The 20,454-nt window shown below is 37.6% G+C and overlaps 2 protein-coding genes across 2 annotated transcripts; both read right to left on the bottom strand.

The window, feature by feature from the left end:
• Positions 1-834: 834 nt before the first annotated feature.
• Positions 835-9,677, bottom strand: LOC129001981 (ATP-dependent DNA helicase PIF1-like). Its single transcript, XM_054429452.1, has 3 exons — positions 8,903-9,677; positions 6,021-7,420; positions 835-990 (listed from the first exon to the last, which is right to left on the bottom strand). Exons 1-3 carry the CDS (start codon positions 9,675-9,677, stop codon positions 835-837), a joined length of 2,331 nt encoding a protein of 776 aa, XP_054285427.1.
• Positions 9,678-10,396: 719 nt separating this feature from the next.
• On the bottom strand, positions 10,397-16,444 carry LOC129001974 (uncharacterized). Its single transcript, XM_054429443.1, has 4 exons — positions 16,292-16,444; positions 14,378-14,479; positions 11,967-13,461; positions 10,397-11,097 (listed from the first exon to the last, which is right to left on the bottom strand). The coding sequence occupies exons 1-4, from the start codon at positions 16,442-16,444 to the stop codon at positions 10,397-10,399; spliced, it is 2,451 nt and encodes an 816-aa protein (XP_054285418.1).
• Positions 16,445-20,454: the final 4,010 nt, after the last annotated feature.

Raw genomic sequence — 20,454 nt, 5'->3', positions numbered from 1 at the left:
TAACAATTTAAATTAAAATATATATTGTTATACATTTTTGGAAAGCTCATCAAACAGGTAAAAAGTGTTGTTACATTGACGTACTACCTACTGCAAAACCGACGTTTGGCCTAATCTACAACTTCACGTTTTAAATAAAATAATATTTATTTTGTATCACATATGAAATCCCACCCAATAGAGATAATGCTACGTGTAAGGTTATTTTATTAAAGTAAATTTAACGGGGAGTTCAAAGAAAAAACAATTATGCTGATAGCTCGTTTACATCAAAAGATATAGGTGATTTAGTAAAACACTACACTTTCAACCTGGTGTTTCGGGGGAGGGGGCGTTTTAAGGGGAAGCAAGGGGGGGAAATTCAGGGAACTTTCAGAAAACACCTTTCCTATTATATACTATCACCATGCAAAAAATCAGCTTTACATCTTTCATGTCTAGGTTCTTACCTAAAGTGACTGGGCTATAAAGACCTCCGTTGTTAAACCACTGTATAAAAAAGGCATACCAACCACTTGCGATAACTACAGACCTATCACTCTAGTTTCGACCATTTCTAAAATATTTGAAAAAGTAGTAATAACAAGATTAGTACAATTTTTAGAAAGAAATAATATTATGTTTAAGAACCAATTTGGATTCGTAAAAGGGAAATCAACCACCAATGCAATGTTTATACTTATAACAAAAGTAGTACGGGCTCTTGACTCAGGAGAAAATGCTTTAGGGTTTTTCTTTGACCTGAGCAAGGCATTTGATACTGTAAATCACGATATGCTCATCAATAAACTAGAATCTATTGGTGTTAGGGGGCTGGCACAGGAGTGGTTCTCCTCATACCTTAGAAAGAGGGAGCAATTCGTTGAGGTCAGAGGTGTTGACAGTTCTGGGTGTGCTCGACCCTTTGTCTCCTCTCGGGACACCGTCACTTGTGGGGTTCCCCAGGGATCTGTCCTCGGACCTGTGCTGTTTCTGATCTATATCAATGAACTGCCTTCAAGTGTTGAGGCTGGAGAGATCTGTCTTTTTGCGGATGACACGTCTTTAGCTCTGTCTGGCTCTACTTCCGAGGAATTAGAATTAAAATCTTTTATTGAGGCAAATAACGTAAAGCAGTGGTTTGACTCCAATTTATTAAATCTCAACCCCAACAAAACTGAATTGCTCCGTTTTTCAATCCAAGGCAATCCACACACAACTATCCTTTTAGACAACGTGGAAATTGAGTCAACAGAAGGCGTCAAGTTCCTTGGTTTAATATTAGACAAACACCTTCGTTTTTATGACCATATCGACAGTGTGTGTACGAGGGTTGGTTCCGGTATCTTTCTTTTAAAACAATTGTCAATTTTTTCTGATCAGAACGTCCTTATGACCGCCTATTATGGGGTCATTTTCCCTCATTTAGTATACGCAGTGCCGGCATGGGGATATGAGAATGGAAGGACCAGATTTCTATTTCGACTTCAAAAGAGAGCAATTCGAACCATCTTTAAAATCAGCTCACGAACTTCATGCAAAGATTTTTTCCAGTCTTCAAATATTTTAACTTTTCCATGCATATACATCCTTGAAACACTCTCTTTTCTGAAAAAGAACATTTCCATTTTTTCAAGTTCCAGATCATGTCCATATTCTTTGCGAAACAGTCTTAATCTTCAGATACCAAAACATTCAACCACCTTTTTCAAAAAACATCTTTATTATAACGGTATACTGCTTTTCAATGCTCTGCCAACACATCTAAAAATTGAGTCAAACCCTGTTGTTTTTAAAAAATCACTTCGAAAATTACTGGTGTCCAAGTGTTACTACCGTGTCCGTGATTTTATTGCTGATGGGTAGTCATGGGCATATAGTATGCTTGGTTCATGAATTGATTAAATGTAAATATTGTTTGTTTTAGTAGTTATTTTATAGTTTATAAGACAATCTGTATTTTTTTAAATGTATATTGACTTAGCCAATGCATTCATGTAAATCTGGCCAAATAAATGATTTATGATTTATTTATGATTTACTTTAATTAAGAGCCAGTTTCCTAACTTCTCTAAAACGTATTAATATGCCATATCTATTAATATATTCAGATACAGTGCCTTATTTTAAAGACAGTAGTAATTATAAGCTGAATAACTACTAAATAACTTCTTAATTTCGTGGTATGCAGATGCCCAACTAATTCTTAAGAACTGGCAGATAAAAATTAGAATGAAAACAGCAGACGACGTTGTAATGTAGAAACTCTGTTGATGTTACAACCAGGTCAAACTGGTTACAATGCTCTTAGCCTGATTGTCTGGTTGATCTGTGGTATCTTGTACGGCAACTGTGAGAACTGTTTGACAAAGAGGAAAAGTAAACAACATTCAATGTGAACATTTCTATGTAACTTTAAGATAATTTTCTTTATTATTATAGAAGAAAGTATATTTTGTATCTTTGGTAAGAGACATACCTATACGAATGCACGGGTGAACAAAGTTATTTGATTACAAAACTTATCATAGATGATGTTAACAGAAATATATCGTGATTTGTATACACCCAACCATACTCATACTCAGTTTTAGTATAGCTCTGAGTTTAATATTATTCAGCCTGAGTAATATTATATTCAGTCTTAAAATATTTCTAATCCATCTAATATATATACAGCCTTAGGTGGATTAGAGGTATTTTATAACTTATAATATTTTATTTTTATACATTTTTGTAACTGACTACAAACTTTTACCCACCTCTAGATTAGCTAGAGGCTAGAGGCAAAATTGTCAAACTTGGTCCCAACTCCCAGGAAATTCAAAAAAAGTTACGTTTCCAAATTTTAACCACCCAAATTTTATAGTTTCCCTCCCCATCCTATTCTTATAAGAAATATTATAGACTGACTTTGGAATGCAAACCCAAACCATTTCAAAACAAGATACAGTCTTGAATTTTGGCAATATTCTACTACGTGAGATTAAATTAACGGCACCCAAAAATCTAAAATGGCGGACATCTGAACAAATACGAAAAAAAATAAAAAAACGTGTTTTTTAAACGGCCATAACTCAAAACCGGTAAAAGAAGATTCGATTTTCCACAATATTGCCTTCAATGTTTTGCTAAAATCGCACCCCTTCATCCCCAAAAAAACGCACTGCTTCTCAAATGTTTACAATATCTTGGGTTTTGACTTGTGTTTAGTTGTTTAAATTATTTTTCGGACATACATTTTATACTTTTAATGCTACCTACTCTGAACAAAAACTCCCAAAAGTGACATTTAAAATGTTTATCCCCTCAAAAGATTCAAAATTGTGGATGTTCAAAATATTCAGAATCTTTCATATGGGGACTACTTCTGCAGTGATCTACTGTCACTCATTCATAGACCTGCTTGGTATCTGACAGGATGCCTAAACTGAGGTAGTATATTAAAAAATTTGCATTTTACATTATTTCCCCCTCCCCTCAACATAGTTCCACTCCATAGTTCAAGAACATAGTTTTTTATCCAGAAAAGTATACCAAATTTATCGCCCCCTTCCAAATCAAACCCCCCTAATATTTCAGTGTCAAAAAGACTCCAGGTGCATTGGGCTAAATTATTATAGACAGACAAAATACTTGACATGTGGCAGGATAACTGCCCTTAAGTTTCAACACTCAAAATATTTACATCTGAAAACAGAAAAATTAGATATAATTGTAGCGATGGTTTTCAAACAGCGTAGGCCTTTTATGAAAAATTTATGTTGATAGTAAATATTGTAATTATTTCAAAGTTCTACCTCTTTCATTCATATTCAATTAGAGGCTTGTAAATACATCCACGTAAAGAATAGACAAAATATTGGTAGTCGATTCACACGTTCAATGTAACGATTTAACAAACAATAGTTTGGTTTGTATTATAATATAGTACATAGTTGACTACTAGGTTTTACATAATTCCATGTAGCAACCATTTATATAATAAACAATTGAATACAGAAAAAGTTATTATTGTCCAATAAATCATTATTTACTGAAACGCTGAGTATATAAAATAATTGAACTGTGGAAATAAAATGTGTTACCCTACATTCATATTTTAAATTGAGAGCTTGAAAACGAGCTGTTTAACCACGTTCCATTGTGAATTCTTAATTAGTGAACTCTATGGAATAATTGTTTCGTGGGAAATGCTGTTTCAAACGGCTTAACAAATATACAAAAGCAGAAGGTGGCGTATGTCTGCATTGACAAATATCCCTAAAATATATTTACTAAGCAATTCTGAGGTTTTCAGGACCTTAGTCTCGGGTTTATAATACTTTTATGTCTCTAATTTTACATGAACATTCTTTAAAATATATTGTACATTTCACATGATATTTATATTTAAATGATGTATTATCATTTTTACGCGGTTAATTCTATTCATATTATTTTTAGAACCAACTTAAACATTGATCGTGCGATTGTTCGTTGATTTTATGATACAGAATATTGAATACCTACAAGGGCCAGCGATGTTTGATAATAGTAAATGTATTTTATATTAACTAGTGTACATGTAGCTCGAAATCGAGCAATCGCAATGGAGTAAAGGAGTTATTTAAAAACAAAAAATAACTTATTCAAGAACAAATATAAGTCCTAAATTCCGATAAGTTTAAAAGGATCAGCTCAAAGATTACGTATAATAACTAATAATAATACTCACAATGTACTTAACAGTTTAATACAATCAACATATATTGTAAATATTTTATCATTTTTCATCCGCAATAGGTTTTCCATGCTGGTCCATGCATGGTATCACCCATTGTCGCCAGTACGTTAACAAATTTCAGTCTTTATTTTAATAGCACCAAATAACCAACCAGATTTTCTGCATAACATCTCTGTCACAATTTTACAATTAACATATGTTTTTCTTCTCGCCTTTAATTTCTGACAACAGCTGGAGTTGCATAAAGTTTGTGTCCCATGTTAATCTTATGTAGAAATACGAAACTTTAGAGGGCCCCAGGGCCTCACTCTCTAATTATTTCCCTAAAAAGAAAGTTTCCTGCTCATTTTCACGTTACGTTCTTTCCAATGATACCAAAAACATGTCAATCGGTTCAGTAGTTTCGGAGGAGTAATTGTCACAAAAAACCTGCTTGCGTATTAAATGAGTAGTACCTGGGGACCGAGCTTTGCTCGGGAAATCATTAGTATTTACTCTGAGAGAAATATTTGTTCAATGTCATCTATCAAAAACATAATTGTTTATCAGTCTGTTATAATAGTAATATTGTAGTTGACTTTGTTTTTTAAGCAAAATTGATGATTCTCATGTAAATTAATATAGTAATTTATTCCATCTTTAAACAATAAAATATTGTGATTTATTTTTCAAAAAAATAAAAACATCCTAATTTGGCTACATTGTAGTTGAGTATAGACAACATGGCATGCTATAATATTGCAATTTAAGTTCTAAGGATTTCCACACAAGAACTATAAGCATCTCAATTCACTTTTCCAAATAGTTTTCTTAAACAAACAAAGAAAAATATCACAGTAGTTACAATTAATATCACAGACTGAGGCTGCATTTATTGTAAAAACATGAAAACTACAAATTGTTTATACGATTGTTTTTTATAGACTAAAACAAATAACATAACAAACACATAAGAATTCAAATTAGTCAGTTTTAAACCAATTTTAAACTATAAAAATGTAATGGTGATAAGCATTCAACTGTGGTAAAATAGGATATAATACAATTACATATTTTACCTCTGCTCTAGATTCTAATTTGACTATATTCTTCAGATTATCGACAATTAAGTCAACAAACTATTTAATCCAAACTAAATAATTTCAAGTAAGGTAAGCTAGTTATTATGGTACAAATTTAAATATTAATTACATGGACCAAAATGAACTAACATTTTCAATATTGTTCATCTGAATATTTCCATCCAAACAACGTTTTTAGTTAATTTTCTGTCTCTAGATGGCAAAACAACTTTTAAAGAGTTTCTTGTTCGTACTCTGGAGAAAGCTACATAGAGCATCCCATGCATGAATACGGGGTTGTTTAACACAACACCAACAGACTGAAAGGTTTGGCCTTGAGACTTATGGATGGTCATAGCAAAAGCTGGTCGAACTGGAAACTGATGTCTTTGCAGCGAACATCCGAGTTGACACTTGCTCGAATCCAGAGTGACTCTTGGAATGTGTACATCTCGACCAGAATGACTGCCAGTAATTATTTTAGCCTTAATAATGTTCGGACACAACTCCGTGACAATCAGTCTTGTGCCATTGCATAAACCCTCCGTCACGTCTAGGTTTCTGAGTAACATTATAACGACGTTGTTTTTTAGTCGGAGTTCATGAGGTGGTAAATCTGATATTTCAATTGAGTTTAAAAACTCAGTTGGGAATTTGAGAGCTCCATCAGGTTCATCTTTTACTGAATCAAAACTTTTATAAATTGTTTCTTGTCCAGGGATAATTTGGATGATCTCGTTATTGATATTATCAACATCTCTATTTAAAGGTGCAAGGATGGCTCTATCTCTCATAGCATTGTAATCTCTGTTGGCTAGGCAATCGCCATATATTTGTTCAACAATATTTCCATTTGAAATAATGTCATCGGGAATATTTATTTCACAGTCATTGTTGGTGGGCAAATCTCCATTTCCAAGTTGAAGGAGATATCCAGCAAATGCACTTTCATCGAGATTGACTCTCATGTTTTGATGAAGAGAGAAGAGCTTGAAAAACTTCCAAATACTGCAACGTTTTACAGAAAGGTCGATCAGCTCAGATCGATTTGCTCTAGGCTGGACTGGAAGGCATTGGCGGAAGTCTCCTCCTAGGATCATAGTTTTTCCTCCAAAAGGCAAGTTTCTGTTTCCTAAGCTTCGCAGGAGTCCGTCAATACAACTTAGGCCATATTTTGGTAGCATTGGTGCTTCGTCCATCATAAATACGTCTACTTCTGCCAGTTCTTGGGCCTTCTGAGTGCCTGGCTGAATTGATGATTTAGAATCGCTAGTCAATGGAACTTTTAGACCAAAAGTCCTATGGGTAGAACGTCCTTCAGGTAGCAAGATTGATGCAATGCCGGTATATGCCATGCATTTTACATTAAGATTTTTTCCAAGAATTAGATGGTAGAGGGTATTGTACACGTATGTCTTCCCTGTACCTCCTGGTCCATCGAGGAAAAAACACTTGGGGATGCAACTCATCGGGTCTTCTATTGCTTTCATAACAGCATCAACAAAGTCTTTTTGTTCGTTATTCAAATCGCTATATTGTCTGCGACCAATGGCTTCTAATTCGCTGACATTGTGGGTTTCTTCATTTCCTTCGTCTTGAAAATTCTGAATGTCATCCATACCATAGTTTTCCACCCAAAATTGGAAGTTTCGGCCTGAAATAAATAATTATTTTGAGTTCACTTTTTACAAAATCATAAGTATTAAAACATGTAGTATAATTTATTTTAGTCTAATGCTTTCTCTTATTTTAATTTGTTATAATATTCATTGCATATTTTTTATTTTTATTTTGCTTCACACTTATATTTAATAAAATTTGAACAATTATACACTCTAATTTTACAATTATCATAAATGACATTAAAAAATATAAACGTTTCACAATGTTAATAAAGTTTATGGTCAAGTAATCTACTAATGAGTCACAGTAACAAATGCTAAATATTTAATTTAATAATAAGTTAGCATTTTCAATTCTGTACATAATTAGTATGGGTTAGTTTCTCATATTTTAGAACTTATGTGAAGCCTAAGTCTAGTGCGCTTCCAATGTTAGAATTGAAATTTAAGCCATAGAATCAGTTGATCAAAAGTAATTGTATGTTATCGTTATTGATACTATGAGAAAGAATTACCTTCAGTAGCTATTCAGCTATTCAGCTTATGGACAATAATACGGTAAGCCTTCATGAGTGTTGTGATCATTTACTGCATGACTTATATTAGAAGATTCATTACAATAGGGAATGTAGTGAAATTGCACGTGAAATAATAGTTAAGTTGAAATAAATTTAGCAGAAATCTACTACCCAATAAATATAAAAGGAGGTGTATAAGTTAAAGCTAATTAAAGATTATTCCATCCTCTCATTAATTTAACTACCGCACTCGACATTGACAGAAATTGGTTTTTCAGTTATACAGTAGTATAATATGCTCAATGGTATAATCTGAATGTTAATTTCCTTTGCTCTGTATACACACATTGTTATTTCCTTTTGGTCTGTGTAAACATATGCTACAAATAGCATGCGCAAGCTGAGGTGCCCGTGGGTACAGAACGTCACGTTATGTCTTAAAATGTAAACAAAATGACAACAATGGCGGAATGTTTTCTCATAAGGCCCATGTTAAATTTTCAAAAGTTTGCACTCATATTATGGCGAAAATAGATTTTTCCTGGCTATACCACTGGTCTAGAACTTATTTTTGGCACAGAACTTAGTTATTCCGTAAATATAAACTATTTTGTTAGGGCCGATTCCCAGATCGAGTGGACAAGTATTCAAACTTTACTCGTATTATATATAGGATAGTAAGGACTGTATTAGATCATCTTTGATAATTATTTTGAAATTACTTTTAAAGACATTAAAATAATTGAATATTGATATGGTATTATGTATGATATGTTGAAGTAATTCACTAAAGATTGATATTTAACTTTGGTAGACCAATAGACAACATTCATTGACCATCGGCATGGCTAACCTACTCGCTGTCAGTTTAAGAGAAAGATATTATCATTTAAAATAAAATATAAATAAATATATTATACATTTTGAAGGGGTATCCACTCAAAATAAACTTAATTTAAGTTTTGTAATAAGTAATATTTATAAGTTGATTATTACCTTCTGTAGCTTCAGTATTTAGCTTGTAAGCTATGATTCTATATGCTCTGTTGTAAGAATCTTCTAGAGGGGTTCCAGAAATCTCTGCTTCTCTAAGAAAATCTTCTGCCAACTCGTCCTTAAACATATCCCAGAGACGTTTAGGGTTTTCTGGTGATCCGAGAATCAAGATTTGACAAAAGAGTGTCCTCATGACACTCGGCATCTTTGACAAAGCGGATTCCCGCAGCCCATCAATCCATTGCTGGTCATCATATGTAAGGCCTTTTGCTAGGCATGCTTGTTTATAAGTGGAATAGGCAGTCCCATTTACAAATTTAAGGTCTTCAAAACTTTTGGCATCTTTGGTATGGAAGAGGAGCATTCTTAAGTGATAAAGTTCAGGTTGGGCCACCAAGTTCACAGTGTGGATCCTTCCAATCGTTTTTGAGCTTCGCTGTCGTACCACCCATTCACTTGTTTTGCCTAACCATTTGTACTTTTCTGGCATCTGCCAGTAGAAGTAGTAGATTACTTCATTCCCATTCTCTTCTTCTATGTGAAGTTTAGAGTTGTGTTTAAAGTACGCCTCTAAGGTGGACCCTTTCAGGCCAGTGTCCGCTACATCTTCTTGTGTCTGTTCCATGTTTCCCACACGGTACTGACCTTCTAGATGGATGTCCAAACGTTGCACCGAATGGCTTTTCCTTTGGATTTCATTTCCAGCCAGCCTCCAACATGCTTCAGGGGGCGAAATATAACGTGCCTCAACAAATTTCTCTGCTTCATTATACATTATTCGGGCCACATTTTCAACAATTTTTACATTTGCGCAGTCATGCCCTTTATAAATGTATTTATAGAGGTACTTAACGGCTCTAACACTACCAACATACTCGATATTTATGTGGCACATGTATTTCTTCAGTAAATAGCCATTGTATGGAGCAACATGTCTATTGTCCCGTGTAACTTTTTGTCCATCACTGTTTTTGCGGTACACCGCATGGACGTGAGAAAATTCTGGGTTATTTGGATCCAGTAGACCTTAGATCTAGACGGTCATACCGTCTCTTGTAATTCGGTTTTTTGTTGTCAACAATTGACGTAAACTCTTGATGAGCTTTGGGGAATCCAAAGCGGCATTTAGCTGATCCACCCTTATTCTCCATACATGACGCAGACGGATTAAGTTCGCCACATGGATTGTGAATCATCCATTTGAGGACCAACTCCCTTAGAACTGGGTCATCATTAGGAATTTCTGCCGAAATGAAAGTGTCTACTTCCTCTGGAGACCGGAGTTTGTCTTCATTTGCCATGATGACAAGAAGATGTAGGTGGGGTAATCCTCGTTTTTGAAATTCTATAGTGTAAACAAAAGCAGAAGACTTCCCAAAAATCTGTTTCTTACTGATATCTTCAACTATGCTGTCAAATTTCAATTTGGCTACCCTAGCCACAATGTCAGGTCTTTCTTGGGCGAACTGTTGTAGTTTAGAACCATCAGAGAGCTCAATACATGCAGCTTCTTTTAATTCTGGCCATGTTGGACTGCACGTTATTGTGATAAAAAAAGTCTGGAGAGCCAAACCTTCGGACAATTGCCATAGCGTCTTCAAAGTGTTCAGTGAAATATCTCGTTGATCCGGGAAAAGATGATGGTAAAATCAGTTTTTCAGCAACTGTAGCATTTTTCTTTTCAGCCAATTCATTTAGAAAATGTGTTACTCCTGCATACTGATCAGCTTGAAGTTTCTTTTGGTTATATTTGATCCACTGAATACGATCACGTTCAACACGGATGTATGTGTCCACGACGTACTGTTGAAACAGTCTACCACCAAAGTGGAGAGCATTAAATCCAATCGACCTTAGATCTAATCCCTCTAGCAATGGTTCAGGAGGAAGAGCCTTGGCTTGTTCTGGACGAAAGGCTAACCTGTATTGAGCCAACTCCATCCTCGTCATGTGTGCACGGCTTGCATAAGGCGTTTTAAGAGGAAGCCCTACAGTAAACCCAAAAGTTCCTTTTGGGTAGAGGAGAGGGTAGGTGAATGGTTCTACTCGGCTGTCAATGTTCTTGAGCGTTATTAACTGTTTTCCTCGCTCCTTAATAACCATCTCATTTTCCGGGATACTTTGGTCTGCATTTAATGTAATTACAGCAGCAACTTCATTATAAGTTGTTGAGTTGAATCGCCTGGGATCATCGCCTAAAAGTAAACATCGTAAATTAATGATATGAAAAACAAAAAAATCTTAACTTTAATCGTTATTTAGTTCTAAGAGAAAAATGACACAAATAAAAATAGGTTTTTTACCCTAAAAACAAAAAATTTCATAATTTCTTTCCAAACCATTTTGTAGAGCTTAAAAAACAAATAATTTAATATATTGAAGCGTTATTGTGCGCCTAATGGTTACGGAGAAAATTCCAAAAAATTGTAAATTTAAAATTCCTATGTTATTCTTATGAAGAATAAGTCAACTGTTTTAGTTTGCTTGTTTATGAACATATTTTGATAAAATTTGTAAAATACATTCATTTTTTACTAAACTATTAACATTTTACCACAAAACATCTTTTTGCAGCAAACCTAAGTACGTTAAACTAATCTATTAAAATAGGGAATAAATGTGATACTTTTCAGGAGACATTTTAGTGTAAATCCAATCAGGCAAATGGAAATTCGCTTAGTCTGCAGGTTTGCTGCGGCGGGGGTATTATTATTTTAACAGGCTGTTGTAGTTATTCTTACATGCAATATAGAAAGCTACGGAGAAGAGAAGAGAAAGGAAATAAAAAAGGCTACGGCGCGCTTACTTATGCTTATATGGAAGTTTTCAGAGTTCAGTACTGAGATTGCAGCAAAACGTTAGTTGTGGCGACCCTTCAATTAAATTTCCCTTCAGAGTCATCATATTTATCGAGGAGTAACAAACACAAGACAACTTACTTGATAAGTTTGCATAAGTTTTATGTTTAGTTACTGTTTATTTTATATTTCTGATTTTATATTTTTGCAGCAACTACAAATAACATACAAAATAATTGTGATTAGAGAAAACAGTATTATTTTACCTGCACGTTCAGCAAACACCAGGTGGACGTGGGGTGGTTGGACACCAAGAGCTTCAGCACGCTGATTGTTTTCCTCAACTATCTCCCTCATCATCGTAAAAGCCTGTGAAAATGGGTTTTGACTTCTCATTATCTCCTCTAAAATCTGTATTAGTTCTTGATTGATGCCTTGATTCATTGGTTCATTCATACGTTCTGCAACGGCTGTTTCTGGATCAATGAAGTACATTTGTCCATATCTAGGTCTTTCCAAATCACCCTCACTGTTGCTGACTGGCTGAGCCGCCAAATTTAACTTGTGATACACTTGTCCACCAGCAGTAAATGTATAAATACCTTTACTATTGAAAGTCCTGTCATCAGCAACATTGAATGAAGAAAAAGCAAAACAGGCAGAAATATTTCGAATTTTATCGTGGAACTGTTTGGCTAGTCTGTGTTGTTTCGTGTACAGCAATGCCAATTCATTGGGAAACTCTGGTGCAGATTGTTCAATGCGACCATGAAGGCAACAGTCACCAAACGAATTAGGGTGAATTCTGTTCTGCACTCTCTCTTTCAAAAAATGAACAGCACCACAATGAACACATGCAATGTCAAACATTCCCAAATTGCTGTACTCTACGAGGCTTGAGGCAGCGGCTTTATAGGATTGAAGTCGATTACGCTCAGAATTCTGTCGTATTTCAGCTGTACGACGACGCTGTTCTAGAAGGCGTTGAGCACGCTCGTCTACCTCTTCAGCATCCCTGCGGTTGGCATCTATTTGCCTCTGTTCTTCAAGACGTCGAACACGCTCGTCATCGTCCTCAGCGGCTCTGCGGATAGCGGCTGCTTGTCGGAGTTCTTCCAGGCGTCGTGCTCGCTTGTCTTCCTCCTCGGCAGCCCTGCGGTTGACGTCTCTTTGTCGCTGTTCTTCCAGCCGTCGTGCTCGCTTCTCCTCCTCCTCCGCAGCCCTGCGGTTGATGTCTCTTTGTCGCTGTTCTTCCAGGCGTCGTGATCGCTTCTCCTCCTCCTCGGCAGCCCTGCGGTTGACGTCTCTCTGCCGCTGTTCTTCAATTCGTCGTGCTCGCTTCTCCTCCTCCTCTGCAGCCCTGCGGTTGACGTCTCTTTGCCGCTGTTCTTCGAGGCGTCGTGCTCGCTTGTCCTCCTCCTCGGCAGCCCTGCGGTTGATGTCTCTTTGCCGCTGTTCTTCGAGGCGTCGTGCTCGCTTGTCCTCCTCCTCGGCAGCCCTGCGGTTGATGTCTCTTTGCCGCTGTTCTTCGAGGCGTCGTGCTCGCTTGTCCTCCTCCTCGGCAGCCCTGCGGTTGGTGTCTCTTTGTCGCTGTTCCTCAAGGCGAATGGCACGAGCCTGGCTGTCTTCTGACATTCTTCTTTGCTCAAAATAATTTACATTTTCTTCCACCATAGACTGACTTATTTGAGCACTTACATCTGAAATTATCTCCAGAGCCCTTATCTTCGCACATCTAATGGGTTTGTTGGAAGTCATCAGCTGTACAAATAAAAAATCTGTATTAAGGTTGCATTAATTTGTAATACTGCAACATTAGTATCCTAGTCTACTGAGAGTAAAAGATTAAGCATTACCTGGCCAATTTTAGAATATATTCCTGTCTACACTTGGTGTGTTATATCTTACTCTTGGCATACTCCAATACCAGTATCAGAATAGCTAATCATCATGGAAAATAAAAATAAATGTATAACAATTTCAACAAACAATAACAGTAGGTCTATTTGTTTACTAGCAACAGTAAAGATTCATGAAAATATATGAGTATCCTCTCCCTCCTATCCACAATTAATGGTTACTTTGGACAAACGTTATCTTTTCTATTGCGGTCTTTGGGTAGGTACATGAACCATATACACTGTCCATAAAAATTGAGTAATGCAATTTTTCACCGCATAGGCCTACAATAACAATAATGACAGATTTGTTTGCGTGTTTAGAATATTTTTTTATATTATCTGTTTGAACCAAATTCATACTTTTCTACAGTAATAAATTAATACAGTAGTAAAATATTAATTGTTATTTCAAATATGAATTAACTACAAAAAGAACGGATCAACTTTTTAAAATTATTTATTAGTACCGTAGCAATGCAGTTCAGGTATAACTCATAGGCCTACTCACATTTTCATCTGATTGATCATTTAACACGCACACTCCATTTGTGACCTAAAATTTAAATATTTGTCTTTTATGCTTGTTGAAAAGGTAATTTTCATTGTATCTAATTGTAAGCTATTTTCGATGATCGTAAAATTGGTGACTGATTGCTTAATTTATTGGTTATTAGTATTATTAATTTATCACAAAATAATATTTATAAACTAAATAAATGAATTGTTTTGAATAATTTTACATTAGTAATACGGTTGAGATGATAATAAAAACTCACATTTTGTTCAGATTGAACTTCTAAGACACATACACCAGACCCCTCAGGTCCTTCAGGTTCAGGTTCAGGTTCTTCATTTAACACGCACACTCCATTTGTGACCTGAAATTTAAATATTTGTCTTTTATGCTTGTTGAAAAGGTAATTTTCATTGTATCTAATTGTAAGCTATTTTCGATGATCGTAAAATTGTTGACTGGTTGCTTAATTTATTGGTTATTGGTATTATTAATTTATCACAAAATAATATTTATAAACTAAATTAATTAATTGCTTTGAATAATTTTACATTAGTAATACGGTTGAGATGATAATAAAAACTCACATTTTGTTCAGATTGAACTTCTAAGACACATACACCTGAGCCGTGACTATTTCCACCGGGCGAATGTCACGACTCATATTCAATGGTTCAAGTGTTTTTTTTATAGTAGGCTAGTTTAGTGTGTCGTTTTGTTACTTCCACGACCCCGAACAAGGCTGTGGGGTTTTGTTCTTTTTACTCTTTCCGCCAGCAACTCATAGGTTCAGCGACGTCAGAGCCGTTTGCCTCGCAGAGGATTTTCTGAACAAAGTATTCTTTTACATCTGTCCCTATGCTTTACCTTTCGCAAAGCAGTTTGGTTCATTGTTCATTCCTCTTGTTCTGCTACGCAATGGAGTAAATTTTAGTACGCCCTGCGCGCCTTTTGGGTGAGTTTTTCACTTTTTTCTAAAGTTAGGTTAGACACATGTTGCACTAGGTTTGGAACCTAGTCTTGGGGTCGTGGAACCCTTTTGTTAGTTAGTTTCCCTGTTCTCTGTTGTTTTAATAGAATTCAGGGCTTTGTCCGAAATGCTAGGCCTAGAATTGACTGAGAAACGTTTGTTGGAAGGCCGCTATTTGAGAGAGACTGCCAAGTCAGTTTTTGTCCTTTTGACTGTTTGTGGTAGGCCTAGGCTTACTATTTTGCTCTTTAAATGTAAATGTCTTAGGCTACTACCTTTGGTAGCCCTTTGCTCTGTGTCCCGTAAAAATTTTAGTGTTGTTTTGTCTTGTAAAATGTTCAGTTTGTGTTACCCAGTCAAGTAAGGTTAAAGTCTTTTATTTTGCTTTGTTCATGCCAAACTAGTTAAATTAAGTTATTTTAACTGCTCTTAAAGCTCCCCAGAAAGTTTGAGTCATTTTAATCAAGTTTTAAGAAAGTTACAGTAATTTTTAGTTTGGCAACTCTCCATTCAGGTTTGAACTGGGTAACCTGGAAGGCCTCTGGTTCCTGCCTTTGAGTTAAGGTTTGGAATGGTCTGGAGAAGCTGCTGGAACATTTCCCCCAGCTTTTAAGACCATTCCGAACAAATTCGGATCACAACTTTTGGAGAAATTAGCAGAAATACATGAGTTGTAGCGTTAGGCCTAAATTTTTGTATGGAACGTTTTTTGTCAATTTTAAGGTATTTTTCTGTGTTTAAGTGTCAATTGTTCTCTGTTAACTTGTTCTTCTGGCCACTTTGGACCAGACAATTTAAATTTTTTCTCTCTATTGGTGAAATTTACCACTGTCACATACCCGTCTGGCCTGCTGACACTTTTACCGCAAATATTAATGTTACCGAGTTTGTACTGTTTCACCTGTTAATTGTTTGTTTAAATTTTTGTTACTGTTTAAAATGTTTTATATTGTTAAAGAGCTGTTAAAGAGAGATAAACCTTTTAAAAATTTATAATTTTTTTTGAAAATATTATGTTAGGCCTAATCTGTGGATTTTTGGAAGTCAGTGAAAAACAAAACAAATGTGTGACAGTGAACCTTGCGGTAATGAACTTAGACTGTGACTACTGTGTTTTCTGGGTTTTGCCACTCAGGGCCCGTGAGGAGGACATCAGATGGACCCGAGCTATTTTGGCGGAGCTATATCGTTGGGATGCCTGACTACCTCGTGGATTATGGTCTCCCTCTCCGTCCTACTGGTTTTCCCCTCCGGTGCTGCTCGCCTGGGAGATGGACCTTCAACCGGTAGCAGAGAAACTTGTCCAACTTGGGGCCAATCCCTTAGACCCTGGGATGCCCCCTCTCTGCTCAGTGTCATAGCCCTTCCACCTAGTGACTGAGATGCCCTAGACAGTTACCGCAAGTTACCACTGTTATTTATTGTCATTTATTGTTAATTAATGTTTAGATTTTTATGTGACTGTTAAAGTTTTAAAGCCTATTTATTGTTATTCCTTTTAAATTTTAAATTTCTTTAGCCTACTTGTTGATATTTTAAAATTTTATTACTTTTTTATTAAATTCAATTTTTGGGGCCCCCTAATTTATACAAGATACCAAACACTAGATGAAAAGATTATATATTTATTGTTACTATTTTATTACTCAATATTTATCCTATATTTTTCTGAAGGATGAAAATTAAATTAACTTTGACTGAAATTAGACTATTTTGAATTTTTCTAAATTAATGTTTGTAAGTTGGTAGGTCAGAGTGGTATCTAAATTTATTTAAGGTTTAATTGAGAGTATTTAATTCATGTATTGTTGTTGATTTTTGTTGTTGTGTTCATTTAAATGATTAATTACAGCTCGTTTCTCTCAAATGGCGTGTTGTTCTTGAACCTCCATCCATGGTTCTCATTTTGTTAAGTAAAGTTTTGTGGGCCGCTCCTCGGGCCTGCGCATGGATCACGCTTCCATTTCGTTAGTCTGGGTGCAGGCACGAGGGCATGGTTCATCTGGTAGCAGAGCGTGGTTTGCTGGTTGCGTCCTGGGTGCCTTGTCGTGAAACTTGGTTTCACGACTTGGACGCTTAGAGACCCAATCACTGTCCACGTTCTGATTTTTTTTTGAAGAGCCGTGGATGGATTGGTTTCTTGGAAATGTTCTGGCCTGGCAGTTTTGGAAAAAGGTCTTGTTGTTGTTGTGGTGGGGCGTAAACACATTTTATTAGGAGCTCGCCCTTTGGCCGAGGCACCGGGTGGAATCGGTGGTAATGACTTGCATCCTTCGGGAGCAAGAGTGTCAAAAGCATGGTCATGTGTCAAAAAAAAAAAAAAAAAAAAGGTTTGTGTGTACACCCCATCACACAAGTGTTAGGTGTTGTCTAGTGTATGTATCGGTGTATGTTTGTGTGTGTGTACGTACGTGGGTCATTTGTTGTTGTTTTTTCTTGCGGTACTTGCGGTATGAATGGGCAGGTTCTTCTTTTGGGCCCCATCAGGTGCGTAGGCATCAACGTCCAGAAGCCTTAGGAATTAAATTTCTGTGTTTGTTTTGTAAAAAAAATTTTGTTGGCTGTTGTTTTGAGTCAAGTGCTGGTTGAGACTCGGTATGGCGTCAATTGTGCCGGAATATTTGAGGAAGCCGGAGCTGGTGTACGAGGTGCGGTCCCGGGGGGAGACTCCTGGAACTGATGTACGCACTTTGCGTACACAGTTCAGACAAATTGCTAGCATGCCTCAAGCTTGGGTTGAGTCTCTCAGTTTGGATGAGGAACTGGAGGCATGTAAAGAGAGGATGGAAGAGCTAAGTGGGGAAATTAATAGTTGGAGTAGTTTGCCTATGGGCTCAGCTAAGGGTTCGGCTATCACACAGCTGACGCACTGGCGTAAGCGTCTGCTCTTGGTTTCAGGGCAACCTGAAATCCAGGATGAAGACAAGAGTTGGGTGGAGGCCAGAATCCTTGAGCTGGAAGGTATTTTGGAGAGTATTAAGGCAGGAAAGTCTGTCAAAGAGAAAGTTGAAATTTTTGAAGACAACCGTTCTTCGGAAATTTCAAACGAAGTACCAAGGTCAGTTGATGATGTGACTCCAGTGGGTACCCCCCAGGCTCCGCCTACGCCAAGTACACTGCTCCAGTTGCCTGCAAATGTTCAAATGTCAAATGCAAATGTTCAAATGTCAAATGCAAATGTCACACCGTCCCCCTCTCACACGTCCACCTTGGCTGCGGCTACGCTGAATGTCCAGTCCCCATCTCCCTTTCCTTCTCAAGTTCATAGTTCCCCTTCCATCTCTAACTCCTTTGGCAAACTTCCCCATCCCCTTGCCTCTGTCCTGAGTGGTTTCCGGCCGGTGGACGGGTTGGATGTGAATGGTCTTTGTTTTTTTCTGGAGAGTGTTTTGCGCATGCGTGAATACCCTGGCATGTCAGACGCAACTTTGATGGAACTCATTGCTCCATACTGTCTGAAACCGTTGGGGGACAGATTGCTTGATTGTTTGCGCAGAGGCGTCACCTTTCATGTTTTTCATAAAGAAGTTTTGGAGCTTTTCATGCCCCGTCGGGTCATGGAGAAGCTGAAAGTTGAGAGAGTTTTTCGTCCTCAGCAGCCAGCCGAGTCTCTCAGCCAGTACGTGGGGGACATTCGCACGGTGGAAAGGGTCTTGCGTTTGGGGATCAGTGAGCTTGAGCTCATTGACATTGTGCTTCAGGGGTTGAAGCCTGAGGAACGCTCCCGTTTGGTTTTTGCACCACGACCTTCATCTTTTGCGGATCTGGACAGACTTTCCATCCTTTCGAGATCCGTCCAGGACGCTGATTTCCAGAGAGACCAAGCGGCGGGGCATCTTCCCCTAGCTGGTCATCATGCTGTCGTAGCACCCGTGGGGTTGGGTCCCGAACCGCCGCAGTGGCAGAGGCAACCTGTTGTTTGTTTTGGTTGTGGGCAACCAGGTCACATTCGGCGGCATTGCCGTCAAGGTGGAAATTTTGGACGTGGTCCAAAAAACTAGTTTGCTCACAGGAGGAAAATTTGCCCAATCCTTCCTGTGAGGTTGTTGGTGATAATGTAAAGGGCAATAATTTGAAAGTTTTTTCAAGTAAGTCAAATTCTAAGTTAAAGTCAGTTAATGTTTCTGTTGCCTCCCCTTCTGGGAGTGTTGTGCCTGTGACCGAGCCTCTGCTGCGGGGGATTGCGGGCCTTGCTTCCATGGGCGTGAAAGCGGCGCGCTCAACTTGCCCACGTCTCAACATCTTCATAGGTTCCACGGTGCAGAAGGCCCTAGTGGATTCTGGGTCAGCCCGTTGCCTCAATTCCTTGTCCCTTTTTGAAAAACTTGAATCGTCTGGGCTTATCAAGCAAGTTGAGCGAAAAACCCCTATCTGCTGGACTGCGTCAAATTCACCCCTTCCCATCATCTATGAAGCCCGTTTCAAGTTCAAAATTGAACATTTTTCTTGGGTTTGGAGTTTTTGGGTGGCTAAGGACCTTTGTTTAACTGTCATTTTGGGAGCGGATTTTATCAAGCACACTGGCCTAATTTTGGATTTAGGCAGAGGTCAGTGTTTTTTCCGATTTGCGAGACGGGTATTAATATCTTTTGCTGATGAAATTGGTGGTGGTGCTGCGGTAGTCGAGCCTGAGATACCCAGCAAGCCAACAATTGATCCGTTAGGGCATCTGACTACTTGCGAGGCTGAAGCCATCAGAACCTTGTGTTCTCGTTTCCTAGATGTGCTGACGCCAAAGCTTGGAGTCACTAACCTGTTTAGTACGAGATTCATCTAACAGATACCCGTCCCGTTCACTCTCACCCATACAAATTAGCTCCACCCAAAATGGAAACTCTCAGAAAAATCATTGACGAACTTCTGGAAAATGGTGTCATTGAACCTTCCCGTTCGAGCTACGCTAGTCCAGCCTTTCTCGTCCCAAAACCCAATGGCAAGTCCCGAATGGTTTTGGACTATCGCAAATTGAATGCGCAAATTGAAATCGACTCTGTGCCTCTCCCCGATTTGCATTCTGCGTTTGATTGGTTCGGTAAGGCCAAGTATTTTTCTGTTTTTGATCTGAATCAGGCCTATCATCAGATTCCTTTGAAACCTGAGTCTCGACCTCTCACTGCTTTCTGCGTTCCGTGGAATTTGTATCAGTTCACAAGAGTTCCGATGGGTCTTGCTGTGGGGGCCCAGACTCTCACCAGACTCCTTGATTCCATCTTTCATGATGTCAAGTTCAAGTTTGTGTTCAATTACCTCGACGATCTCTTGGTGTACAGTGAGAGCTTCGAAGATCACCTGATTCATCTTGAAGAAGTCATGAGTAGATTGAATAGGGCTGGCCTTACCGTGAATCCTGACAAGGTTAGTTTTGCAAA

The sequence above is a fragment of the Macrosteles quadrilineatus genome, unplaced genomic scaffold, assembly GCF_028750875.1.
Source record: "Macrosteles quadrilineatus isolate MER2022 unplaced genomic scaffold, UCM_ALF_1.0 Scaffold_1__1_contigs__length_201487025, whole genome shotgun sequence".
Classification (NCBI taxonomy): domain Eukaryota; kingdom Metazoa; phylum Arthropoda; class Insecta; order Hemiptera; family Cicadellidae; genus Macrosteles; species Macrosteles quadrilineatus.
The sequence above is the reverse complement of the archived record's forward strand: the minus strand, read 5'-3'. Positions and strand labels throughout refer to the sequence as shown.